At 54.3% G+C, this 26,797-nt stretch overlaps 1 protein-coding gene across 1 annotated transcript; it reads left to right on the top strand.

Moving 5' to 3' along the window:
* The first annotated feature begins 1,614 nt into the window (after nt 1-1,614).
* LOC143401763 (solute carrier family 22 member 1-like) lies at nt 1,615-25,715 on the top strand. Its single transcript, XM_077109542.1, has 11 exons — nt 1,615-2,086; nt 6,850-6,953; nt 7,393-7,547; nt 9,807-9,975; nt 11,240-11,354; nt 11,520-11,626; nt 13,981-14,195; nt 15,800-15,908; nt 20,188-20,300; nt 22,968-23,067; nt 25,536-25,715. The coding sequence occupies exons 1-11, from the start codon at nt 1,676-1,678 to the stop codon at nt 25,600-25,602; spliced, it is 1,665 nt and encodes a 554-aa protein (XP_076965657.1). The 5' UTR covers nt 1,615-1,675; the 3' UTR covers nt 25,603-25,715.
* Nucleotides 25,716-26,797: the final 1,082 nt, after the last annotated feature.

Here is a 26,797-nt window from a genome sequence, read left to right as displayed (position 1 = left end):
GCCAGCCACGGGCCAGCTTCTGTGGGTGGAGAGCATGGCCACCGGGCAGCTGCACCCTGCAGCCAGGGTCCAGCCAAGGCTGTGGCCTCATCACAAAGGCTTGCCTGGAGAAGGCGCACTGCCCAGCCTACGTGGTTGTCACAGGACTCGGGTCTTGGTTTCTCGCTGGTTATCAGCCCGGGTGCCTCAGGTCCTTCCAGGGCCACTTGCTTCCTCAAGCCAAGGGGAGAGAGGCTGCAGAAGATGCAGTTGCAACCTGTGTGTGTGTGTGTGTGTGTGTGTCTCTGTGTGTGCGTTACTGGGGATTGACCCAGGGGTGCTCCACCACTAAGCCACACCCCTCCTTGGTTTTTATTTGAGGTTAGGTTTCCATATCTTGCCCAGGCTGGACTCAAACTTTTGATCCTCCTGTCTCAGCCTCCTGAATATCTGGGATTACAGGCGTGCATGTGCCACCGGGGATGGCTGGATGCTGCAACCTTATGTGACACGATCACAGAGGTGTCGCCATGACATTTGCTGTTTTCATCTGGTGGAAAATGTTCTGCACACTCAAAGTGTGAGCACTGGGAGGCGGGGTCTGGGGCCACCTGGCAGGGGCCTGGCACACCCTGCTTGACTCCCTTCTTCCCTTGCTCAGTCTGCTTACCTGGTTAGGTCCATGTGGGCAAAGAGGCAGTGTTAGGGGGCTCCCTGGCCCTGCTGGCTGCGGTCACTGCTCTAGTGATTGCTCCTTTACAGGTCTGTCTCCCCGACAGATTGTGAGCTGCTTAGAGTTGGGGACTGTCCCAGCTCCGTGGTCCATGGCCTATCATAGCATTGGACATGCTATGATGTTAGGGGTAGGGGTAGGGCTAGGGTTAGGGTTAGGGTTGTGGAATGAACCCAGGACCCAACAAATAGCTGGTGACAGGACCTCAGGGCAGCGCTGGACTGTAAAGCCCGGATCTCCATTGAGAACTCTGACAGCGCTCTTGAGTCCCCCTGCCTTGCTCTCCAGGTGAGGGGAGGGCCCCGCAATGGCCGACCCCAAGGCTGTCACGAGAAGGAGTGTATCGGCACTCGTCTTGGCCTGAGGCTGGTGTTTCTGACCTGGATGGTCACCGAGTGGCCTGTGGTTCTTCATTACCCCCTTTTCCCTGAGTTTCTGGTCCTAAATCCCCTGAGCCCAACAGAGCAGAGGCCTGAGGGCCTGCACCTGTGTGCGGGGCAGGCTCCACGGAGGCGGCTGGGAAGGAGGCTGTGCAGGCCTGTGGCTGCCCCGTTAGGCTGCAGGCTGAGATAAAAGGGCAGTCAGCTCGTCACCAGGGGCTTATCTGGGTTATAGGAATTTCTTTAATAGATAATCTCATTGGAGGGGCCTGGGGGAGGAGGGCTCCTGGCCTGGGGCCTGCGCCTCTTCCTGCTCTGGGTGGACTCCGGTGCCCTCGGGGCCTGTGCTGAGCTGAGTGATTTCCCAGCAGAGCAAACAGTGGCCATTGCGTGCTTTCTACCCTTGCCCTCATACCAGCCCGGGGGTAAAAGGTTGTTGCTAGTTGGTGGCTTTCCAGATGTATCATGCCTGGGCAGAAACTGGATTTCAGACCTCTCATTTCAAAGAACTTTAAGAGACACTGAACGCGGCCACTGCAGACCGGAGCAGGTCTGGCCAAATTGGCGAGTGTGCTGACCAGCCATGCCCACCGTGGACGATGTCTTAGAGCAGGTTGGGGAGTTTGGCTGGTACCAGAAGCGAGTCTTCCTCACACTATGCCTCACCTCGGCGGCCTTAGCCCCCATCTACCTGGGCATCGTCTTCTTGGGCTTCAGCCCCCCTCACCACTGCCGGAGCCCCGGGGTGTCTGAGCTGAGCCAGCGATGCGGCTGGAGCCCAGCGGAGGAGCTAAACTATACCGTGCCAGGTCTGGGGGCTGCGGATGAGGCCTTCCTCCGCCAGTGCATGCAGTATGAGGTGGACTGGAACCAGAGCACCCTCGGCTGCGTGGACCCTCTGGCCAGCCTGGCTGTCAACAGGAGCCACCTGCCACTTGTCCCCTGTCAGCATGGCTGGGTGTACGACACTCCTGGCTCCTCCATCGTCACTGAGGTAGGCAGAGGTTCTGTATTCAGGGTAAGGTGGAGACTTCAGGGACAGGCAGGAGATGCACAGCAAGCCTGTCTGGCTCAGGTTCTCAACAGAAAGGGCAGGGTCCTGGTTCGTGTGCAGGTCGAGGTGTCGGGCTGTGTCCTGGCCTTCTGCATTCTTTGTCACCAACTCTGGGTGTAGGAGGAGGCTGGGCCTCTGGGAGGACAGCACGCAGATGCGCTGCATTGTTGGGATTTACAGGGAGTCTGAGGGCTTCTCTACTCCCGCCCCACGTCTGTGCTTCCCCAGGGTTGGTATTATGAAACTACCCCCCCCTCAAGTGGTGACAGGTGACCTAAATGATGGCCACTGAGGTGGTGTGGAGTCGCCTGGACTTTGGTTGATCTCAGACATGCTCCTTACTAGCAGAGCGTCACTGGGTAAGTTACTCAGCCTCTCTGAGTCTTCATCATTGAACTGGGATCATAAGACCTTGCCACACAGTGTTCTGGGATTCAGCTGACAACCGTGATTAAGGCATTATGCTGTGTGGTCCTGCTTGTGTCCTGTGGGGCAGGGCAGTGGTGTCCAAGGAGCCTTGCTTGGATGGTTTAATTGGTTCTTTGAGCATTTTGCTTTGAGAACTTTTTAGTAAAAAGTGACACAATATTTTCTCCCTTTATGGACCTTCTGTGGGCACTTGGTCAACTGGAGAAGCCATAGGCCTAGACCCATTCAGAGGCTGCTAGCCATGGCTTGGCTTTGGTGAGGACACCCTCCCACGCCCGCCCCCCACTGTCCATCGCCCCTCCGGCCTGCTCAGGGCTTCTCAGTCTCCTTCCTCTCACCCCTTTCCTTGGTGGCTTCAGTGCCAACATGTTTAGGGCTCTTCCTGGTGGAAAGGCCAGTGTCCCCTCCCCTGACCTGATCAACACTCAGCCTGCCCACCTGGGGAGAGCGGGTGCTGGGGCAACTGGTTACATGCTGTTGAGTGGACACCGTCCCCAAGGCACCCTCCAGTGGTGGCTAAGTTGCCTGGGTCACCTGCCAGGGGTGCTCCACCCTGTGGGACCCAAGCCGGGACCTGCTGTTCTCTGGGCCAAGACACACTGTGCAGGAAAGGACTCCGTGCAGACACTGCCCAGGCAATTGTCCGTCCGTCCATCTCCAATGAACATGTTCTGAGCTCTCCCTCTGTCCTAGCACTGGTGGTGACCCTGCAAGGGGACAGAGGAGTTGTTGTGAAGTTCCCTCATAGAGTCTGCAGTCTCCGGGAGGGTGTGGAGGAGTGAGACAGTGTCCACCAGCGACAGCCTCAGTGAGGCCTGGGAGGTGCTGTGTGCAGGGCAGAGGGGCCGGGGCTCTGAGGAGGAGAGCGCTCAGCTGGCTGCTCAAAGCCGCTCATCTGAGCTGAGCCTCAGGGTGATTTGGCCAGCAAGGGGAGGCGGTGGGTGGGGGGAGGCGGTGGTGGGGGGGCGGGGTAGGCAAGGGCAGTTAGTAAATCCCAGGCCCAGGGAATAGCGTGAGTCAAGTTCAAGAGTCAGCAAACTTGTGCCACCTCGGGGAGTTATGGAGTCCTCAGGGTTACCAGATAACATATAGGGTACCCTGCTAAATTTGAATTTCAAATAATTGAATTTTTAAAAAAATTTTGAGTTGGGTTCTTGCTATGCTGCCCAACCTGGTCTCAAAGTCCTGGATTCAAGTGATCCTCCTGCCTCAGGCTACTGAGGAGCTGGGACTGCAGGCACATGACACTGGACCTGGCTAGATAATGTCATTTTGTTTTTTAGGATAATTATATTTTGGATATTGCACAATATTTTATATTGATAACTGGGGTTGGGAATACAGATGTTGCATGGAATATATTTATGCTAAAAAGATTATTGCTTATCTGAAATTCAGATTTAACAGGGCACTCTGTATTTTTATTCGCTACATCTGGCAAACCTACCTTAAGGCTAAATGAAGGGGTTTGGTCTTATTTAGGCAAAGGAGCAAGACAATCCTAACTAGACCCAGTGAATGGGCTGGAAGCAGGTTGGTGGTGGGATCGGAGTCTTCTGAGATAGGGAGATGCAGGAAGAGGCCAAGAAAAGAGCCCAGATGAGAAATGTCAATCCACATGGTTGTCATGGAGATGAAATGCCACTGTGCTATAAGGGTATGGAAGTTGCTGCGGGTCAGGGAGAAGGAGGGGGCTGCGGGTTCTGGCCTGAGGGGAGCAGGCAAAGGGAGCCACTGAGCCCTGGGCTGAAGACCAGGAGCAGCAGCAGCTCGACCGACCGGGTGAAGAGGCGGTGAGCAGGCTGCAGAAACGGGGAGGAGGGGACAGAGACAGGTGTGTAGTGAAGAGGGGCTCCAAATGAGCCCCAAAGCGAGAGCTCTGGTGAGGACTTTGAGAGTCCTGGGACTGTGACCAGCAGGGACAGTAAGGGCGAGCTGCTTTCAGGAGGAGTGTCCACGGTGCTGGACTGAGTCTGTGGGTGCTGCAGAAGGAAGAGCCGCGTGGGGCACGTCAGGCAGGAGGCAGAGAAACCAGCCCCGGACGGCCGTAGCTCCATTTTAATTCTCCCCTCAGCGGCTCTCAGGCTGCCCTCCCCTCCCTCCCTATCCTGAACTGGAGACTGTTCTTGAGGATTGACTGTAGTGATCCGTTTCTGTAGAACTAATTTTTAACCGAGGGTTGCCTTGGACATTGGAACTGCTGGAGGAGGAAGATGAACGACCTTGTTTGAACACCAGGTTCAACTCCCTCTCCAAGGCTTGGGGACTAGGCTCCTGGGGAAGGGATGTGATGTCCCTGGCTCTTGACTCCCCATCAGGAGGGTCTGCTCTGCCGGCCCTGGCTTCAGCCATAGCCCCACACCAGCCCAGGCTGCCACTGCTTCCTCTAGGCCTGAACACAGAGTGAGAGGGGCCATTCCCTGGGCAGAGGTGGGGGGAGGTGGTCAGGCCACTGCATCCCAAGCCTGCCTAGTCCTGCGTGGCCACCTGCATTCCCACTTGTGACCACGGAGAATAGGGATTTTAACGGGGATCCTGGGTGGTTCTTGTGGTGAGGCAGTGGAGAACAATCCCTGTTGTTTACTGTGCTGGAAAAGTCCCAGTGTATGGGCCTAGGACACCTCCTCTGGCCCTCTTTTGTGCCAACCGGCCTCTCTGTGGGCCAGGCCTGTGTCCCCAGGGTGCACACATGAGCCTGTGTGTGGTGGCTCTAGGAAATGATCCCCACAGCTTGTCAGTGTCCACCCTTGCGGGCAGTGGGGTTGGAAGTGAGGCTGAAAGAGACCGGCTTCCTCCAGCCCCAGGGAAGGTCTGGCTGTGCATGAAGCCCGGGCAAGGCGGCCACCAGAGCCTGTCAGGAGGGGGACAGGGCAACTGACAGAGGCACAGACTTGCAAAGATGGAATGAAACCAGAAAGCGGCCAGGAAGGGATGAGTGAGGCCAGGGGTCACAGTCCCACGTCCCTTTTCACCCCGTGACTTCAGTGCTGTCCCTCTTGATATGGGGGACGTTCAAGCAGAATCTGGCAGTTGGAGACACACCCTGGGACAGCCAGATAACCCCAGGATGAGCTCTCCTCCTGTGTCCCAACGCCCGAGCCCAGGGCGCAGGAAAACCTGTGGGTCCACGTCTGCAGAATGGCAGCCTGGGAGGGCCACCTGGGAGAGGCTCCACCGGAAGGTGTGCTTCCAGTCACATTTCAAAGGAAATGAACCTTGGGATTGGTGGAGAGAATGAGTGACACTGAGCTTGTCACTCCATGGGACAGGACGCTGATGGCAAGGCTTATGTTTGTTCCTGAAAGTCCACATAATGCAGAGTCTTCACTCCATTGCAGAAAACACGTCGCTCACGCCGAGGAACGCATCCGCCCAGGACATGGGGCCGCTGAGTTCAGCCTGAGACTCTGAATGTCTGACCCCGGGGCAACTTTGGACATGTGGGGAGGGATAATAAGACACTTTTAAAAATCAAACAAAGCCCTTGAGCTCACAGGGTGAGGCAGGACAGGTCCACATGCCTGTTTCAGTTGGGGACTGGGGCTCCAAGTCGCCAGGTGACTTACTGCCATCACACTCCGCAGTGCTGCTTGTTTGATGGAGCCATGAATCGGAAGCAAGGAGAGAGAGGGACAGGAGGGACAGGGGGGCAGGAAGCCCAGCTCCTGCCTCCCCGCCTCTGGTCTCCCTGGCGTCCACTCTTCTATGGCTCGTGTCTCGAGGGGCCCTCTGAGTCTCCTCCTACCTGTCAGATGTCACCCCATGAGACTACAGTGCTGGCCGCCTCTAGACGCCAGAATGTCTCACCCCTGCCTCTGCCCCCCTCAGGTACCACTCAACTGTGACAGAATGTCCACTGTCACTGGTGGAATTCATCCAATTAAACACATGGAGGATCCTCAACTAACTCTAGAAAACATCTAATGATTCTTCTGCTACATTTATTTTGGGGAAAGCACAAGGCTCTATTTTTTTCTAGAGAACTGACCTGGCAGCCACGTCTCCTCTAAGGTCTACCTGTTCTTGCTCCTTTTCCAAAGTCATTTTGTCCTTTGACAGTCGACTATGAAGGACAAAGCACAGGACCACAGCTGCTTTAGCGAATGTCACTTGGAGGGTGTTAGAGGAGTGTGTTGATGCTCATTGTCTTGTGTCTTAGGAGACCGTGCAAGGGACAACCTGAAGCTCTCCGAGGGGCCTGGCCTTGTCTGGAGGGAGGGTGGAAGGTGTGGTTCTGGCTCACGTGCCCTTCTGTTCTGGGTCCCTGGTGGCAGTTTAACCTGGTGTGTGCCAACGCCTGGAAGGTGGACCTCTTTCAGTCCTGCGTGAACCTGGGCTTCTTCCTTGGGTCCCTGGGCATCGGCTATATCGCAGACAGGTGAGTGAAGGCTGGTCCTGTCAACCTCCCCACCGCGCCAAGAGGGGGTTGGGGCAGGGGTGGAGGACATGGCCAGTTGGAGCCCTTTGCAGAAGGTGGCAGAGATGGGACGTGGTGGCAGTTTCCAGCTGCTGTGAGCTGCCAGGGGGAGGGGGGGGAAGGTGGAGCCATGTACAGATCAGAGGTGGGGCAGGGGCCCAGGGAAAGGGGAGTGAGTCAAGGAGTGTCACAGCCCATGGGTGGACGGGTCATCTTGAGAAGAGGGATGCTGGCGAGGCACACTCCTGAGGCAGGGCCCGTGGCGAGGCAGGAGTTCCACCTGAGGTGCAGAACTGGGAGCTGTGTGGGCGCGACCTGCCAGGCCCAGGAGGGGTGTCCGTGGGCAGGTGGGGTGACTCTGGCCCAGGTCCTCAGCCTCCTCCGCCTCTTGTCTCTTCAGGTTTGGCCGTAAGCTGTGTCTCCTGGCGACCTCGCTGGTCATGGCCCTGTCCGGTGTGCTGACAGCCGTGTCCCCAGACTACACGTCCATGCTGCTCTTCCGCCTGCTGCAGGGGACGGTCAGCAAGGGCACCTGGATGTCTGGCTACACCCTGAGTAATCACCCAGGGCTGAGGTGTCCCTGGGCCCAGGGAGGGGGCGTTGGGTGGAAGGGGGCGGGGTGGGGGGCGGTGCTGCGCTCAGAGGGAAGGGGAGTCTTCAGGGTAGAGAATCGTGGTAGTTAATTGTGTGTCCTGTGCAGGCGTGGGTAGGTGTGGCCTCCTTTTCTCCTCTGGGGGGGAGAGTGTTTTAAGTATGAAAGAGCCAGCAACTCCTTAAAAGAAGTAGAACTCAGATGGCTTAGATGACAGTCCAGAGCTAGGAGGACAGGACAGAGGAGACAGACACCATGAGTTTTCAAAAACCCAGGGGTCAACCAGCGCGAGCAGTCTGCACAGGAGCTTTCCTCTATTCTACGAAGGGTCAGAACAGAAAACAGGAACTCCCTCCTTGGAGGAAAGCAAATAAAAGAGTCACCTGAACTCTCCTGAGCCCAGGGATGGGGCCCAGCGGCCCAGGGAAGCTAAGCCACATTTCTGCTCTTTTAAGAAAAAAACAAATAGCCAGACTTTTCCTCTAAAACTGGTGTCCTATGGCTGGGCTTTCCGAGGGCAGTTCACGAGGGCCCTGAGAAACCGTGTTCCTGCCTCGAGAACCACGAGCACTTGGTTACGTTTGGTTGGTTCAGCTGACGTCCCATGTGCTCCGCAGGCGCTGCTCGGTGCATGGACAGAGGAGCAGCTGGGGTGAATCCAAGCTCCAGCACTGAGCAGCTGTGTGATCTGGGGCAAGGGCCATGATCTCTCTGTGCCTCAGAAAATTCAAAATGGGAATATGACAGTGCCCTCTTTCCTGGGGTTGCTGTAAGGAGCCCGGTGCTTTGCCCTGGGTGTAGGGTAGGCTCAGACCAAGGCCCGCTATGCCGTCGCCTCTCTAATTGTCACTGGTGCTGCTTGGCAGGCAATGGTAGGGGCTGGGGTGCTGAGATAGATAAGGTGTCCTCCTCCTTTGGGAGCGCATGGGAAGGCCAGGGGCAGGTGCCAAAATGGGCATTTAGCGAAGAGCCTTCGGAGACTTCTGTCCCTCAATGGGCTTCTCCAGTTGCTCAGGACACATGCTACCTGGCTCTCCTCTTGCTTACTAGTGGCTCCTTCTCATCTCTTCTCTTGGCTCCTGATTAACATGGCAGGACCCCAAGGCAGCAGGCTGTAGTCCTCCTCCATCCCAGACCCCCAGCTGTGCCCAGTGCCCTCCTGCTAGTGGCTCAGGCCGAACACCTCGCAGTCAGCACCACATCCCCCCTTTCTGCTCCCACTCCTCCAGTCCACCAGTGAACCTCGTATTGGCTTTATTTCCAAAATGCACACAGAACCCTGCCCACGTTGAGACCTCTGCTGGTCCACGCCACCACCGTTGCCCCATCTCCCAACAGGCCTCCCGGCTGCACCACGGCCAGCTGTGAGCAGGGCTGCAAGGTGAGCCTTTGGAGACAGGCCGTGGCTTGTGGCTCTCCTCTTCCACGGCGACTTTCTGTTCCACTCAGTAAGAGGCAACGTTCCTGCGATGTCCCGCAGGCCCCCCAGACTCGCCTCCCCCCAGGTTCAGCCCCCATTTGCCTGTTTTCCTGATTTACCCCTGCAGCCCTAGGGTCTCCTTACAGTTCCCCTCCAGACCGTGGGCATCCTGCCACTGGACTGAGCCTCCCTGTCATCTGTGTGGCTGCCTCTCCCACCTCGTCTGTGTCTCGGCTCCAATTCTGTCCATCTGTCCCACAGCCCTGTGTAAAACGGCCTCCCTCCCGCCACGTTCCTGATCTGCCTTCTTCTTGCTGTTTGTTCCCCCCACGGTGCAGACACATTCCAACCTAGTATTTAATATAAATATACACCACGTGGGTTGCCTGCCACCAGAACAGGAGACCTCTTGTGCCCTCGAGCATCCTAACCCCCGTAGACACTCAGCTGTGCAAAGCTGATGGTCCCCGAGAATGTCCAGCTCAGCCTAGAGCTTCTAGGGGAAGATGTGGGAAGAGAGGCTGAGCCGAAGCCCAGGAGAGAAACATGGAAGGAGGAGCCCGAGAAAGGGTGGTTGGAGGGCACAGGGCAACCCGGCCCCTGGGAGTCTGGGCTGGGCCAGTTGGTGGAGGTAGGCGGAGAAGCTGGGCAAGCAGGTGGGGTTTGGGGGCCAAATGGAGGCCACACAGAGAGGAGCTGGGAGCAGGCTGGGCCAGGCTGGGGCTTGGGAGAAGAGGCCAGTGGGAGCGGGCCTCTCAGACCTGCCTCCCCCGGGGTCCAGCGGTGACTTTCTTTGTTTCAGTCACAGAGTGCGTCGGCTCAGGCTACAGAAGGACAGTGGCGATCCTGTACCAGGTGGCCTTCACCGTGGGGCTGTTGGGGCTCTCTTGGCTGGCCTATGCCCTTCCGCACTGGCGCTGGCTCCAGCTGGCCGTGTCCCTGCCCACCTTCTTCTTCCTGCTCTACTACTGGTAATGTGTCCCCCGCAAGTCTGCACAGCTTCCTGCTCTAAGTCCGGTCGCTCTAGGGGCCAGGCTCGGTGGGACGGAGGGCCCCTCTGTCACACGGGCCACCTTCCAAGGGGCCGTGGTGTCCATATGCGTGAGGCGGAGCTGCTCCTGGGGACTGTGCCCTGGGCCATTTCTGCCCTCAGGCTGTCCTGATGTTGCCAGATGACCCTGATGGCATTGGGAGCTGTCCTCCGACAGAGCCGTTCCAAATCCACACCCCCCAGATAGACGGGAGCGATGCCACAGTCAGACTAAAGTCCAGGAGCACAGCGCTGCCTGCCCAGCCCGAGGCTTTCAATGAGCACCTTCCAGAAACACGAAGCCCAGCTGCCCGCACTGAGATGCCCTCAGTGGTCTCTTCTCATGGCTGGGTGAGGGGGCAGGTTTCCAGGTGTCACTCTGCAGCCCGGAGGAATCTTGGAGATGATCTGCCTTCGGTGTCTAGTACAAGGAACAGGCTCATTTTACCACCAGGGCTCTGCCTCCTGCAGCCCTGCTGGCACTAATACATAAGGCATAAACCCCGTGGAGCCCCCCCCCGACCCCCCGTCTATAAGTGATACTGGCATTGACAAGGCTCTGACACCCCTCTAACCCAGCCACAGAGTAGGTATTTGATCTTGGTTGAATCAATTTATGAACAAATGAATGTATGAATGATTGAAAGGCTGCTCAGGGCAGGGTGTCCCTGGGAAACGTGCGCACTGCGTCACTGTGAAACAGAACTAGTCCAAATGAGGTGCTGTCCTTCAGAGCTGTGAGCACCTTGTAGGGTCTGGCAGGAAAACCAGCTCCACAGATAAGCGTCATCGTGGAGGGAAGAGGAAACAGCAGAGGGAAATATCTGTGCACCTTGTGCCACGGTTCTGCTGAGGGTGGACCTGGAGTAGACCCATCCTCTCCGGGTGAAAGCTGGCCCCCTAGCATTGCTTGGTGATGGATGGAGGGGGCCGCTCCTGGAGACATGGGGCCCTGCTCCACAGAAAGAAGACTAATGGGGGGCTCTGGTCCCTTCTCTCTGTGAATCTTAGCAGGTGACCTGGGTCTGAGTGACCCTCAGAGCTCATGCCAGGGCCACACCGGCCAGCACACAGCATCCACAAGCAGTTTGAGGAATCACAGTTCCAACCTGGGGAGCGGGTGGCTCGGACAACTGCACCCTCTCCTCAGCATCTAGTCAGGTGAGTTCTGGGGAATGCCACCTGGTGATGCACTGTGTCCCTAGGTGTGTGCCGGAGTCGCCCCGATGGCTGCTGTCACAGAAGAGAAACACTCAAGCAATAAAGATAATGAACCACATCGCCCGGAAGAATGGGAAATCGCCTCCTGCTGGCCTCCAGGTGGACCAGGAAGGGCTCTCACTTCCCGGACTTGGGGCCTCTGGGGCTGCCCGGGGAGGTGGTGGAGCTGCGCTCAGGTCAGGGTGGGGTAGCCATCAGTGGCAGTGGCCCCCCGGGGACCACCCCACTCACAGCTTGGGTGGGTGACGACCTCCTCCCTCCTAGTTCCTCTCTCTGGAAGAGGACGACACCGAAAAGCGGAGCCCTTCCTTTACAGACCTGTTCCGCACGCCCAACCTGAGGAAGCACACCTGCATCCTGATGTACATATGGTGAGCCTTCGCCCCGCTGCCCGCAGGCCGCCCGCAGTGCCGCCCCAACGCGGGGTGCGAAAGAGAGTCCCCAGCGTGGTTCAGGTGAAGAGAGAGCAGGGCGAGTCAGCCGTCAGAGAGCTCCGGGGGGCCTTATCTCCCTGGGGGCTGGGTCATGGGGAAGGCCCGTTTGGACAGGAAGGACAGTTACTGGGACCGTGGAGTGGCAGAGAGGAGCCGCAGCTGCCTCAACGCTACGAAGCCTCCTCTGTGGGGAGCAGCGGGTCTTGACGTCGTGTCGGAAGGTGGAGGGGTTGATGACATCAATCAGGAAAGCTGAGCCCTTCAAAGGGGAGACCCCTTTCTCACATCTAAAAACTGAAGGACCCTCTTGAGGGTCTCTCTGGGCCTTCATTAGCCATTGGGTAGAACTCCCGTGCACTCCCGGCATACCCCTTGCCCACGCAGGGGTCTGCTCCTCTCTCAGGGGCTAGCATGGGAAGGGACCCAGCCTGTTGGACTGGCTCCTCCACATGGGCGTCCCTCAGAACAAAGTGATTCTTAAGTTGCTCTCTGACACAGGGTCCTCAGCGGCCAGACCCTGGGGGAAGTTCCTCTTCCCGGTAGCAGCTGCCAGCACTAACACATAAGGCTTTATTTGAAGAAGGAGTCGACCTAGTAGGGCAGTGCCTGGCGCATAGTAGACCCTCAGTAAATATTTGCTGGAAGTTGAATGAGTGACTGCTGTTCCACGGAATCCACCCAGGGTGTTAGATACTGGGCTCGCCCTGCCCTGCCCCTGTCTCGCACTCACCAGCCCTGTCCCTGAGTTTGCCCTGGGGTCCTGCACCCAACCGCAGAGTGAGCCCTTGCAGAGCCCCATGTAGCTGGTGGGTTTCCGTGGTGCCTGATTCTGCAGCCCCTCTGTGGGCAGCCTGCAGACAGGAGTGTTTGCTCACTCACCTGGACTGCTCAGCTTCCCCTCCACCCCAAGCACACACCTCTCAAGGTGGCATTTGACGCCTCTGTTATGGCCACCCCCAATCCAGGCAAATCTCGATACTGGCTGCCGGCACGCTCTGCAGACATCCTGATCCACTGAGAATAGAGCCAGGTTTCTTTTTCCGACCCGCAAGTAAGGCTTTATGTGATCTGGCCCCTGACACCTTCTCCCACTGTCCCTCCTATGGCCCACCTGCTTCTCTTCATTCTACAGACTGGGAATCTGCCCACCACTTCCTGGCTGTGTTTCCTTTAGAAAGAGCCTCAGTCTCTCTGTGACTAAGTGTCCTCATCAGCAGTGGAAGCAATAACAGTATCTAGCTCATAGGGGAATTAAAGAGATGATCTGTGTAGAGTGCTTGGAACAGTGTGGGGTACAGATACAGCAAATGCTCAGTGAGCACAGGTGCTTTGTTGTTGTTGTTGTTGTGATTTTAATATGTACATGCAATTCATGGGTTCTGCCTGAAGGTGGCAGCCCTGCTCATTTATCACCTGGGGTGTGGACAGGCAAATTCAAGTTGTAGATTCTTTTCTCTTGAGCCAGTCTCTGTATTAGCAGTGTGTGAGAGTTTCCACTTCACTGGCCAAATGGTGCCGGGGGGTGGCTCCGGTACCCTAAACTCACTAAGCTACAGGTGTGTGCATTCTTTTTGTATGTTTGTTTTCCTTTTGACCCTTTTGTCCAATCAGCAATGATTTGGGACAAGAAACAAAAGCCCCACAAGTATCCTCTGGCTGAGGCTTTTATAAAACAAGGGGGCACATTAAATAGGAACATCAGTTGCCATCTCAACTTCGGGGCACACAGGCAATTTTCATGCTGGGACAAGACCAGGATTTCTTATTGACCAAAGTCTCGTTGAACAATGTAGACACAGATATCATCTAAGATGCTCTAGTTTCCAAAATGATATCTCCCCAGTGACACACAACACCCTCCAACTGGACTGGAGAGCGGGCAGTTTAGGAAGGCCCCTCCATCTGTGTCTGTGTCCTGTGACCTACAGATAGAGGGCCCTGCAGGGGCATGGGAGCAACCAACAGTGCCCGTTAAAGATGGTGCTGTGAGGTTCAGGGAGCGTCCTGTGCAGGCAGAGGCTCTGCCTGCACCTCCGCTCTGTTGTGCCCAGGATCCTTGACCTTGTTACCATGGTGATGACGATGGTAACAGCGAAAGTTCATAAGCATAAGGCATCCTCTTACATCATTAAAGGAATTTGTCTTCAAGGGCCCTTCTATAGCCCTGTTTTTGCATTGCTCTAGAACATTCTATGCCAGTGACACATTCTCTCCAGTGGGTGGTGGCTCCCTCCCTGAGCTGCTCGTCCCCTGCAGAGCTTGCCTTTGACTCGGGCTCTCCTCTCTCCCAGGTTCTCCTGCGCTGTGGTCTACCAGGGCCTGGTCATGCACATGGGGGCCACCAGCAGGAACCTCTACCTAGACTTCTTTTTCTCTGCGCTGGTTGAACTCCCTGCAGCTTTCATCATCCTCGTCACCATTGAGCGTGCTGGCCGCATCTACCCGTTAGCCTTGTCCAGTCTGGTGGCCGGGGCAGCCTGCTTGGTCATGCTGTTTATCTCACAAGGTGAGTGGCCTGTGTTCGTTGTCTTCCAGGGAACTGAACTTTGATAAGCCCCTGGAACAAGAACAAAGGGTGTCACCTTCATTCACCATCTTTCTTTAACAATTTAAATGGGGGTCTAACTAATATATAATGAGCACTTTATAACTGTGTGGTTTGGTGAACCTGGACTTGTGGACACTCAGGCGGCATGGGCTGAGTGCCCTCCCCCAGCACCTCAGCTGTCCTTCCGGCTCTGTCACACCAGATCCGTGCAGCCCTGCCCGCCCGCCTGCCGCCCTGGCCTCTGTGGACACAGATCAGTCCTCCTGTTCCTGAGCGGCCCAGCCATGTTGCAGGAAGCTGCCTTTCCTGTCTGCCCTGCGGCCCCTCCATGCACACTGAGAGGAGACAAATGTAGACACACGAGGAGAGAGATTCAGGCAGGGAGCAGCAGGAAAGGGGACGGGAGGAGAGGGCTCAGCCTGGAGCTCGGCTGGACTGGCATTGGGTGGCAAGCATCAGATGAGGTCCCCTGTGAGCCAGGAGGCAGCAACCGTGGACGGTACCCCAAGCACAGCCGGAAAGCACTGGTGGCTTTGGGTGGGAGTCGCTCAGTCTGACCTCAATGTAAACGTATCCCTCTGGCCCCAGCCAGCAGGGCAGAGTGGACACAGCTGTTCTGAGGGCAGCGATGCTGTGTATGCCCTGGCCCCGACCCCCCGGGACCATCTCCTTCCTCTCTTGTTTTGTAGAAGCTGGGTCGGGTGTGGACTTTCCCAAGGCTCAGCCTGGCTTCTCGGGGGCAGAGAGCAGCAGAGGCCCGAGAGTGCCCCTGAGCTGTGTGTGCCGTGAGCAGCCTCCGCGCTCCTTGGGAAGCTCACGCCAACCGAGTGAAACACCGAGCCTTCCCTACGTCACCAGTGTCTGGGGCCAGGGGCCAGGGTGGTGCAATATCTGTGACCTCAGGGGCCTTGTAATGAGCCAGTATCGCTCAGGGCCACTTGTACTCTGGTGTGGGGGGCAATGCTGGTGACAATGTCAGTGGTGATTAGGGATCTGTGTTCCTTCCTGGGACGCCCATTACTGTGGTCACCCCAGTGGGAATGGGGATTCCAGCAGCTGTCCGGGCCTCACCCGCTAATCACCCTCCCTGTGACTGGCAGGAAGCTGTTTAGGTCCAAAGCAACACTAGATAGAGGACTCCATCAGGGCTGAGCCTGGCGGGAGCTAACTTACCCGCTGGGCTGTTTCAGGATGGCTAGCAGCAGCGCTCTTCTAGGATCGACAAAGCTCAGCCCTTAAATTCCGCAGTCGCAGTGGGAATTTGATGCGTTACCTGTAAGACTCATAACCACCCGTGAGCTGTGCGGCTTGGCATCCACCCCAAGGACGCCAACAGCTTGTCTAGGTCGGCCTGCTGACGGGAGGCCAGCGGAGCCCCCAAACTCATTCCTGTCTCTGGGGACGAATGGAGTCTTCCCAGAGGTGTCACCGTCAAGTCCTGAAGTCTCCCGAGCTCAGCGCACTTGTCTGAAAACGAAAGGGTCAGAGAGGGTGCCCTCGTAGTCCAGGCCTTCCCTCTGTGGCAGGAGAGTGCCACCCTGGTGTCCCTCTGTTCTCTGCAGACCAGCACTGGCTGAACATCGCGGTGGCTTGCCTGGGCCGAATGGGGATCACCATTGTGCTGCAGATGATCTGTCTGGTCAACGCAGAGCTGTACCCCACCTTCATCCGGTGAGTGCGTAACAGCCAGGCTCACGAGGACCAGCGTTTCCAGGGCGTCTCCCCGAGCGCCCCCAAGCGTCGGTCAAGTTGAACATTGGGTATTGCTAAGAATGGGTGCTCAGAGAGGTAGGGTTGGGCGTCAAAGAGAAGGTTCCGGGTTATGGGAGAGAATGTGAAATGCGGGCACTCGAGTCAACTAAGGGCAGGGGGCACGCCAGGCCCTGTAAACAGGCGGCACAAGAACAGAGGCTTCTGGGTTGGAGGAGGGAGCGCTGGGCAAGCCGCGGGGCTGCTGAGCTTAAGTATCCCGTTAGCACTAGGCGGTGGTGTGGATGTCAGCTGCTCTGTTACACACTGGACCAGCAGTGACAAGCCTTTCCACACCTATGACCCAGGCTACCTTTACGGTTGTTATTGAACATCCTCCTCCTCAGTTTTACACAAGAAGCTGAGGCTTAAACAGGGAGAGGGACTTCCAGGGTCACACACAGCTAGAGAGTGCAGGGCCACGCCTTTCTGACCTGGACACGTGTGCCTTCTCCACTCAGACATGTGACGGCTCTATAAACGAGGAACGTCCGAGAAATGTAGTGAAATATGAAATTGACCATGGTAAACCTTTTAAAGTATTCAGGCGGGTGCCGTCGGGGGCACTCACATTGTGTGGTCAATCTCCAGAGCTCTTTCCACCTTGCCAAACGGTGACTCTGCACCATTAAACAGCACCCCATTCCTCCCTCCCAGCCCCTGGCAGCCACCATTCTTCTTTCTTTTGCTACGATTTTGAGTACTCTAAGAACTTCATCTAAGTGGAATCGTACAATATTTTTATGACTGGCTTATTTTACTTAGCATAATGTCTTTGAGACTCATCCATGTTGTAGCACATGCTCAAATTCTCTCCTTTTTAAGGCTGAGTAATATTCCATTGTGTTCAGAACATATTAGTTCACCCATTCATCTGACCGTGGAAGCTTGGGTTGCTCTCACATTTTGGTGTGAACATCAGTGCACAGATATCTCTTGGAGACTCTACTCTCAAATCTTTTTTTTTTTTTTTTTTAAAGGAGAGAGAGAGAGAGAGAGAGAGAGAGAGAGAGAGAGAGAGAGAGAATGAATCTTTTTTTTGTAGATGGACACAACACAACGCCTTTATTTTTATGTGGGGCTGAGAATCGAATCAGGGCCCGCCCGTGCTAGGCGAGCGCTCTACCGCTGAGCCACAGTCCCAGCCCTCTACTTTCAATTCTTTTGGATGCCTATCTAGATGCGAAATTACTGGTATTATGGTATAGCTATGATGTCCCCCAGACACTCCTGTGTTCATGAAGGTCTGAAATATCAGATTACAAGAGCTGTAACCCAAGTGGTGGGTTAATCCAGTTGGTGAATGATTAAAAACTTGAAGGGATGACTGTACGGGGGGTAACTGTGGGCAGCGGGGCCTGGTGGAGGAAGCAGGTCACGCGGGCATGCCTTGGAGGGGTGAGTTTTGTTCTGGCTCCTCCCTCTCGGCCTCCTTCCTGCCTGCCCGAGCTCAGCAGCTTTCCTCCGCCACCCCCTTGTACCAGGGGATGCTACCTCCCCCGGCCCAGAGCCATGGAATCAGCCAGCCACCGACTGAAGCTCTGAAACTGTGGGCCCAGTAACCTTTCCCTCCTCTAAGTTGACCTTGTCAGGTGTCTTGATGAAAAGCCGGCTGCGGATCCATGGTGATCCTATTTTTTAGTTTTCGGGTGACCTCCATCCTTTCTTCACAACTCGCCCGTTTTACGTCCCACCGTCGGGGCCCAGGGCTGCAGTGTCTCCCCGGTCCCACCAATGCTTATTTTCTTTTTCTTTATAGCGGCCACCCTGATGGGCTGAGCGGGTGTCTCACCATGCGTTCCATTTCTTCAGTGATCAGTGGTGTGGGACATCTCTTCACCCACTTGTGGCCCGTTTGTGTGTCTTCTCTGGAGAAAAGTCTGATGCAGTGATTTCCCCTTATCAGACTGGGCCCCGGGGGCCATCTTGCTGTTGTTGTTGATTGTGGCTCTTTATATATTCTGGACCTTGGGCCTTATCCGATGTATGATTTCCAAACATTTTCTTTCATTCTCTAGGTCACTTTTTATTAACTGTGTCCTTTGATGAACAGAAGTTCTGGATCAGATAAGCTCCAGTTTCTCTCTTTTTAGTTTGTTGCCTATGCTTTTGGTGCCGAAGAATTTTTTTTTTTTTTTAAAGTCGGGCCTACATAGACTCAAATTTATGTTTTCTGAAAGCAAGTTTTGATGGCATAGATAATTGATCTTTTAAACACTGCCACGAAATACAGACTATTTCCAGCATCCCCCGAGTTTCTTCACACCCCTCTGCAGTCAGTTCCCTTCTCGCTCCACCTCCAGCTCCTGGCAGCTGCTAATCTGTTTTCTGTCCCTTTAGTGTCACCTTTTCCAGACTGTTCTGCCTTGTGGCTTTTTTATTGCCGCGTAGCTTACCAGTGCCTGGACCCGCTACTCTTCATTCACTGGTCATGGTTGGACTTGGACTCCTTCCTGTTTGGGGTGATCATGATACAGCTGCTCTGAACATCGGTGCACAGCTGTTTGGATGGACATGTTTTCACTTCTGTGGGGTGAAACTTAGGAGTGTGATGCTGGGTCGTGTGCTCTGTGGGGGTGCCCCAGCTTGGACTCCCGCAGGCCGCGTGTGAGAGGTCCAGTCGCTCTGCGTCCTCACGGGTGTTTGGAAAGTCGGTGTTAAGCCATTCTGGGAGGTGGCATGCTATTGTGGCCCTCCTTTTTCCTACTCCCTAGTAACGCCAAGCACCTTTGCATGGAATTATTGCCGTCTGTATCTTACAGGACTTGGTTTTAAATGAAGATCATTTTAATTGAAAAAGTAGCCATTTTATTTGATGTTTTAAAAACTGCCATTATCTTAACCTGACTTGTGTTAGAATACAGTTTATTACCTTAAGCTTTTTTTCCTTTGCATAAATTACCCCTTTCCTGTTGTGAACATATCAGTGGCTTCTAAGAAAATTCCAGATCCCAACCTCATCTTACACCTTCACAGTTCTTTGAGTCCTTGAGTCATGACTCTGAGTTAGTCATTCTTTTTTCTGCCTGTTCCTGTATCAAAAGGCCATGTCTCAGACTCTCATTTGTATAGTGTTGCTTGGACTGAGGACAGAGATGAAGACAAACTAAACAGAAAACCTACACTGGCAGTTCTGAGTACAGAGTCTAAAAACTTTGGGACAAATAATTCCATTGTTATGGCCACCGGTCCCAGAGGATTGAGTCAGAATATAATCTGTCAAAAATGCTGTATTAGTCAGCTTTGTTTACTGTAATAAAATACCTGAGATAATCAACTTAATAAGAGAAAAGGTTTATTTGGCTCACAATTTCAGAGGTTTCAGATACAAGCCTGATCAAAAAGAAAATCCCTCCTATCCCAGAGTGTGGCCAAAAGAATATTGTCACAAAGCAGATGAAAATTGTAAACAGATATGCTACCATAAAATGCAAAATATTAATGAGTCAGTCATCTCTATAAAGTAAGAGCTTAGAGCAAATGTATACATTCCTGGGAGATTAGATGGCAAGATAATAGAAGACACTGAAGCCACTCAGAAAGGAAAAAAATGAAAAAATTAAAGGATTTAATAAATGAGAGGCAGCTTGAGAGCAGCACACAGGAGAATAGATACAGGAGGACAAAACGCACGCAGAGTTACAAAATAAAATGAAAACATGCAGAATTTAGAAGGCCTAGTGCTTCTATAAGTTAATGGTTTTGATATGAACACATGTTAATATGTGTACACACACACACACACACACCCCTAACCAATGTGCTCCACTCCCAGGGCACCAGGGCTGACATGAGCCTAAATCTTTTAGACCTAGTCACCCAAGTGACAACAGGTATTGGTCCTGGACAGGAGGGTGTAGACCTGGGGGTCCGAGCAGGGAACACATGGGTTTGTGACCTTCATCAGGCTTCGGTCCATCTTCACGGGTGACGCGCCTGAGAGCTGGTGTCTGGTGTGGAACTGAGAAGAGGCCGCTGGCAGGGCGTGGCCCTTCCGCTTTCCACCCTGGTCTGACACCCCCTCTCAGTCTGCTGTGGTGGTCCACAGGCTCCTCCTGGTCCTCGCAGCCGCCCCGAGGTGTGCTGAGCGCCGTCCGGGCGGCCACAGGAGTCGGCCCTTCCGTTGGGTCTAGGATAAGAAAGACGGGATCTTGGAAAACCCAATCGCAGGATGTGATCTCTGGGCTCTCTGTTTCCTCAGGAACCTTGGGGTGATGGTGTGCTCCGCCCTGTGTGACGTGGGTGGGATCTTCACCCCCTTCATGGTCTTCAGGCTGATGGAGATTTGGCAAGCCCTGCCCCTTGTTCTGTTTGGTAAGACCTCATGAGCCTGCGCCCCCTCCTTTGCAGTCTGCGGACCAAAGTGTCCACTGCTCCCCGACCCTGTGAGGAGGGAGGGCCCTCTTCAGCTGTCTCTGGGGAAAGAGAAGATACACTTTCTAGGAAAAGGCCAGAGATTTATATCCCGTGGCTCCCAAATCCAGTCATTCATTCCAGGGCACAGATTCAACGGGCCTTTGAACAGCCTCCTGCTCCCTGTGCATTCAGCGGCTAACTGCCTGCATTTACCTGTGAGCGCGGGAGGTCTGAAGGTGCTGAACTCACCCCTTCTGCTTCTGGAGCTTAGAAATGGAGACAGGACGTGAGACAAGTGGGAATCAAAGTGCCGTATGGGCTTTACTGCTGATAAAGTTGGATAGTGAAAGAGGAGGGAGCTACTCCTTCTTCCCCCAGCCTTGAGCTCGGGCCCTCCAAGACCTGCTTACCCGGTTGGTAGACAGCAAAACGGCTGTTCTTGGGCAGGGACCTGCCATGCACAGGTGACAGCAAGGGGGAGAGGAGGGGTGGGAGGAGGAGAGGGGGAGGGAGGACAGAAGGGAGAGGAAGGGGGAGAGAAGGACAGAGGAACAGGGAGAGAGGAGGGGAGGGAGGAGAGAGTAATTATACCTATATGTGTTATGCTCCATGTCCATACCTACCTATCTATAGGTCTGTCTATCTATCTCTCTCTCTGTCTATAGATCTATCTATCTCTCTATAGGTCTATCTATCTGTCTATCTCTGCCTATAGATCTATCCATCTCTCTATCTATAGATCTGTCTATAGGTCTATCTCTCTCTGTGTCTATAGATCTATCTCTCTATCTATAGATCTATCTATCTATCTATCTATAGATCTGTCTATAGGTCTATCTATCTGTCTATAGGTCTATCTATCTGTCTATAGATCTATCTCTCTATCTATAGATCTATCTCTCTATCTATAGATCTATCTATCTATCTATAGATCTGTCTATAGGTCTATCTATCTGTCTATAGATCTATCTATCTATCTATAGATCTGTCTATAGGTCTATCTCTCTATCTATAGAGCTATCTATCTATCTTCTATCACAACTATTCAACACTGAGTCTCACATTCTTCTTGAGGCACGCGGCTCGACATTCCCCGCTAACCCTTGACATCAGTTACTATGGAGCTCTCCTCTTTTGTGGAGGTACAAAGGCACCTTTCCTTTCCTTCCTCTGGCCTTCCCCCGGCTACCTCATCGTTTTCTTTCCTAAATGTCCCTGACAAGGTTTTGACAGTAAGCCGGGTGTCTCCCCCCCTCTCCCCGTTGCCTAGACGTCCCCCCATCCCAGTTGCCTAGTCGTCCCCCCCTCCCCGTTGCCTAGTCGTCCCCCCTCCCCGTTGCCTAGTCGTCCCCCCCTCCCCGTTGCCTAGTCGTCCCCCCCTCCCCGTTGCCTAGACGTCCCCCCCTCTCCCCGTTGCCTAGACGTCCCCCCTCTCCCCGTTGCCTAGACGTCCCCCCATCCCCGTTGCCTAGTCGTCCCCCCCTCCCCGTTGCCTAGTCGTCCCCCCCTCCCCGTTGCCTAGACGTCCCCCCCTCTCCCCGTTGCCTAGACGTCCCCCCTCTCCCCGTTGCCTAGACGTCCCCCCATCCCCGTTGCCTAGTCGTCCCCCCCTCCCCGTTGCCTAGTCGTCCCCCCTCCCCGTTGCCTAGACGTCCCCCCCTGTCCCCGTTGCGTAGTCGTCCCCTCCTGTCCCCGTTGCCTAGTCGTCCCCCCCTCCCCGTTGCCTAGACGTCCCCCCCTCTCCCCGTTGCCTAGTCGTCCCCCCCTCCCCATTGCCTAGATGTCCCCCCCTCTCCCCGTTGCCTAGACGTCCCCCCCGTCCCCGTTGCCTAGTCGTCCCCTCCTGTCCCCGTTGCCTAGTCGTTCCCCCCTCCCCGTTGCCTAGACGTCCCCCCCTCTCCCCGTTGCCTAGACGTCCCCCCTCTCCCCGTTGCCTAGACGTCCCCCCCTCTCCCCGTTGCCTAGACGTCCCCCCCGTCCCCGTTGCCTAGTCGTCCCCTCCTGTCCCCGTTGCCTAGTCGTTCCCCCCTCCCCGTTGCCTAGACGTCCCCCCCCTCTCCCCGTTGCCTAGACGTCCCCCCCCGTCCCCGTTGCCTAGACGTCCCCCCCTCTCCCCGTTGCCTAGACGTCCCCCCCTCTCCCGTTGCCTAGACGTCCCCCCTCTCCCCGTTGCCTAGACGTCCCCCCCTCTCCCCGTTGCCTAGACGTCCCCCCCTCTCCCCGTTGCCTAGACGTCCCCCCTCTCCCCGTTGCCTAGTCGTCCCCCCGTCCCCGTTGCCTAGATGTCCCCCCATCCCCGTTGCCTAGACGTCCCCCCTCTCCCCTTTGCCTAGTCGTCCCCCCTCCCCGTTGCCCTAGACGTCCCCCCGTCCCCGTTGCCTAGTCGTCCCCCCCCTCCCCGTTGCCTAGACGTCCCCTCCTCTCCCCGTTGCCTAGTCTTCCCCCCCCTCCCCGTTGCCTAGTCGTCCCCCCATCCCCGTTGCCTAGACGTCCCCTCCTGTCCCCGTTGCCTAGATGTGCCCTCCTGTCCCCGTTGCCTAGACGTCTCTTTGGTGGCTGTGAACCTTTCTGGAGGTGGAGCTGTCTGTGGTCTAACGCTCGCTCTTGCGATCTGTCTCATTGAAGGGGTGTTGGGCCTGACGGCCGGAGGCGTGACACTGCTTCTTCCCGAGACCAAGGGCGTGGCTTTGCCTGAGACCATCCAAGATGCCGAGAACCTCCAGAGGTGAAGTCGGGGGTGCTGGGGTGGGGAGATGTTAGCCCTGCCCTCTAGAAGGGTCACGGTATCACTCCACACACTCTCTTTCTTCCATCTTTTGTTTAAAATTTATTTTTTATTGCTCTAATCAGTTATACATGACAGCAGAAAGCTTTTTGATTTGCTGTGCACAAACGGAGCACAACTAACTGTTCATTTCTCTGGTTGTACACCATGTAGAGTCGCAGCACGTGTGCAGTCAGAGATGGACCTAGGGTGATGATGTCTGTCTCATTCCACCGTCTTTCCTATCTCCATGCCTTCTCCCCTTCCCGCCCTCCCTTGGCCAGATCAAATTCCTCCATTCTCCCCACCCCCACCCCCATGATGGATCAGCATCCACTTGTCAGAGAGAACATTCAGCTTTTGGATTTGGGGATTAGCTTAATACACTTAGCATGATATTCATCCATTTACTGCAAATGCCATGATTTTATTCTCTTTTAATGCCGAGCAATATTCCATTCTGAAAATACACCACAGTTTCTTTATCCATTCATCTATTGAAGGGTATCTAGGTTGCTTCCACAGTTTAGCTACTATGAATTGAGCTGCTATGAAATTGAGGTGGCTTCATTACTATACTATGCTGTTTTTAAGTCCTTTGGATACAGACAGAGGAGTGAGATAGCTGGGTCAAATGGTGGTTCCATTCCTAGTTTTCTTTCTTTTTTTAAATTTTTTTTAGTTGTAGATGGACACAATGCCTTTATTTAATTTATTTATTTTCATGGGGTGCTGAGGGTCAAACCCAGGGCCTCACATGTGCTAGGCAAGTGCTCTACCCCTGAGCCACAGCCCCAGCACCTAGTTCAGACTCTTTAGTGATTCTTCTTAACAAAAAATGGCTTGAAGTCTTGATTCTCGTAGTGGAGTGTGCTTTCGTAGAGTTTCAGTTTCCATTCTTAAAGCTCTTTAAAAAGAGAAAGGAAGGAGAGAAGGAAAAGGAAACAAAAGTCCCCAGTGAAGCAGTCAATCTCTCGGGCCCATTTCCAGGCTCAGTTCCAAGGATTTTGTAGCCAGACACGGGTCCCTGTGCAGTAGAGAGTGGGCCCTGGAGTCATAAGGACCTGGGCCTAAATCCAGACATGGTCGAGACTCTGGGAATGTCACGGAGCCCTTCAGAGCCTGAGTTTCCTTCCCTGTAATATACCACTTGGTCCGCCCCTGACTTCGAGGGCTGCTGCGGAAATTCAGCAGCTGAGGTCAGTGACTGTGATTGGTCTATTGCCTTATCCTGGTGGATGTTCCATACATCTCAGGTGCGATTTCTTCAGTGATTCTCAGAACTTTGGGTGTGGGGGAATCACAAGGTCTTGACTTAGGTGGTGACCCTGGGGCCCTGGCAGCTGTTTGAATAAGCCCTGCCCGCGATGCCCGCGCAGACAGGTGCTCTCTGAACCGACACACGCTTCCTCCAGTGGCCGATGATGTCCTTCTCTGGGGCCCAGGTGGCAGGAATGTTGCATTGTCGGGCTTACTGTATTGCTTTCGATCTTGTTGACAGGCCCCTGGTCCTCTCCTAGGGAGCTGTGTTCAACGCTCACTCCATGGCCATGGCCACACCTGCCCTCCAGACCCCTACCCACTCCTCCTCTGCTCTCCACAGTGCTCTTCCCGTTTCATGACATCCCATTTCAGTGTTTGTCTTCTCCTCTATACAACTCCACACGCAGTTCCAGTCCACTGACAGACTGATCAGTTCCGTGACTCCTATGTCCCTGCTTTGGGGAGACATCAGGGATGAGTGCAGGGGTGGCCCTAACTGACCTTTGTGGAGTGCTACTGCCTGCCCAGCTCAGTGGAAGCACTTGGTGCGTCCCCCTCATCCTCCCAAGCCCTGCTCAGCACCTGCTGTTTTTGCCAGACTCCTTCTACAGATGAAGGATCAATGACAGCCCCCACCCCCCAACCCACAAGCCTCCAGATCCAAGATGGAGTGTTGACTATCAGGTGCCTGTGGTAGGCAGCAGCTCCATGGGCGTCCACCCCAGGGGGCTGCCAAACTCCCCTGAACGGGCCAGGTGAATCCTGCAGGCCTGGGCATCCGTTGCTGTGACTCAGTTCTGCCCCCATAGCAGAAAGCACCCTAGACAACACCTACCTAAGTGGGTGAGTCTGGCTTCTCATACAGGTTTATCTGTGGACGTGGAAATTTGAATTTCATTTACAAGTGCCACAAAATATTTTCATTTTGATTTTTTTTCACCAATTTAAACATAATAATAAGAAGAAACCTCCACTCACAAACCTGACACAAGTAGGCCACAAGCCAGACCTGGCCCTGGCTCCTTTGTCAACCCATTTTCCTCGTTGTTTGCCCTCCTGGGTCTCTCTGTATATTTGAGATACTCTGCACACAGCTTTGCAACCCTAATGGAGATGTTGACTGCTTCTTAATTTTGACTTTTAATTTTCATTTCTGGTCGCCACAGGAAAGCGAAGCCCAAAGAAAACACAATTTACCTTCAGGTCCAAACGTCGGAACTCAAGGGCACCTGAGAGGGAGCTGGCTCTGAGAAGAAAAGGCAGATGTGTCTCAAAGGTCTTGACTTCTCTGTATTTTCCCCTCAGACTTTCTGCCCCCAAATTAATATCAATCCTATAGAATGGTCTGAGTGGGCTCTGCCATACTTTTTATTGCTTTTTAAACCCCTGTGAAGCCCTGGTTATCTTTTACCTATTTATCCATTTCTAGTGAGAACTGCTGGTTCGGTGGGTATCAAGCACTTAATCACCTAAAGTATTTGAAGATCCAAGAGAATTTAAATATTGCTATTAAAAGACCTCTGTAGCATTTTTTTTTCTTGAATAACTATTGCTTTATTCACACTCTGGAAGAAAATGCCTTGGCATTTGTGGGTTTGCATGTGGGCAAGAGCATTTCAGTGTAGATTATTTGGCTGGAACTGGTTTTTAAACATGGCGGCTCTTCCAGCAAATTGTATCCCAGTTATGCTTAAATATGTGTGATGGAGGAAAACATGATCGCTTGTGGAGTCCAGAAGCACTATGACACATTAGGAAGACGTTTCTGTCTCCTGTATTCCAGGAACACGTGACTCGAAGATACTCTAGGTTTGGGTTCTTGTTGGTGATTCTTGAAGGTGAACCACATTGCCTCTGTGAGATAGCTTAGTGAACCCACCCAAAAGAGCTCACCTTACCACAGGTTTTGTGCTCCTTGATGCTGTGCAGTGAGTGATCCTGGACTGGAGGGCACAAAAACTTCCATTTAAAATTTATTTACCTGTGAGACAAACCAAAAGACAACTTATAAGCCAGTCCCCAGGAAAGTTCCCCCTGGGACCTGGAGGTCTGAAGAAATGCAGGTGGTTGTATTAAAAACATTCACAGCCTGATCCAGCTGAGATAAGCAATGGCCACAGGCTGCAGGCCGAGAGACCAGGGGAACTGGACCAAGCGTCAGCACGCTGGCTGGCTGTTGAAGATGGATAGGGCTGAGGCATAGCTCAGTGTTTGGGCACTTGCCTGGTGTGGGTGAGCCCTGGGTCTTGCCCTCGGTGCAGGGGAAAAAGTATGTGAGATAGAGGGGAGAATGGACGTTGCCACTTGGAAATCTACAGCTTTGCCCTTGGCCAAAAAAGGCCCGTCTTCCTGGTTTGGGGTGAAGAGAACCTACAGAACACAGCGCTTCATCCCAGTCTCCCTCCAGCAAGGCCCCGCTGTGTCAGCA

Source organism: Callospermophilus lateralis, chromosome 6, assembly GCF_048772815.1.
Source record: "Callospermophilus lateralis isolate mCalLat2 chromosome 6, mCalLat2.hap1, whole genome shotgun sequence".
In the NCBI taxonomy this organism is placed as follows: Eukaryota; Metazoa; Chordata; class Mammalia; order Rodentia; family Sciuridae; genus Callospermophilus; species Callospermophilus lateralis.
This window is presented reverse-complemented; position numbering and strand designations above follow the sequence as displayed.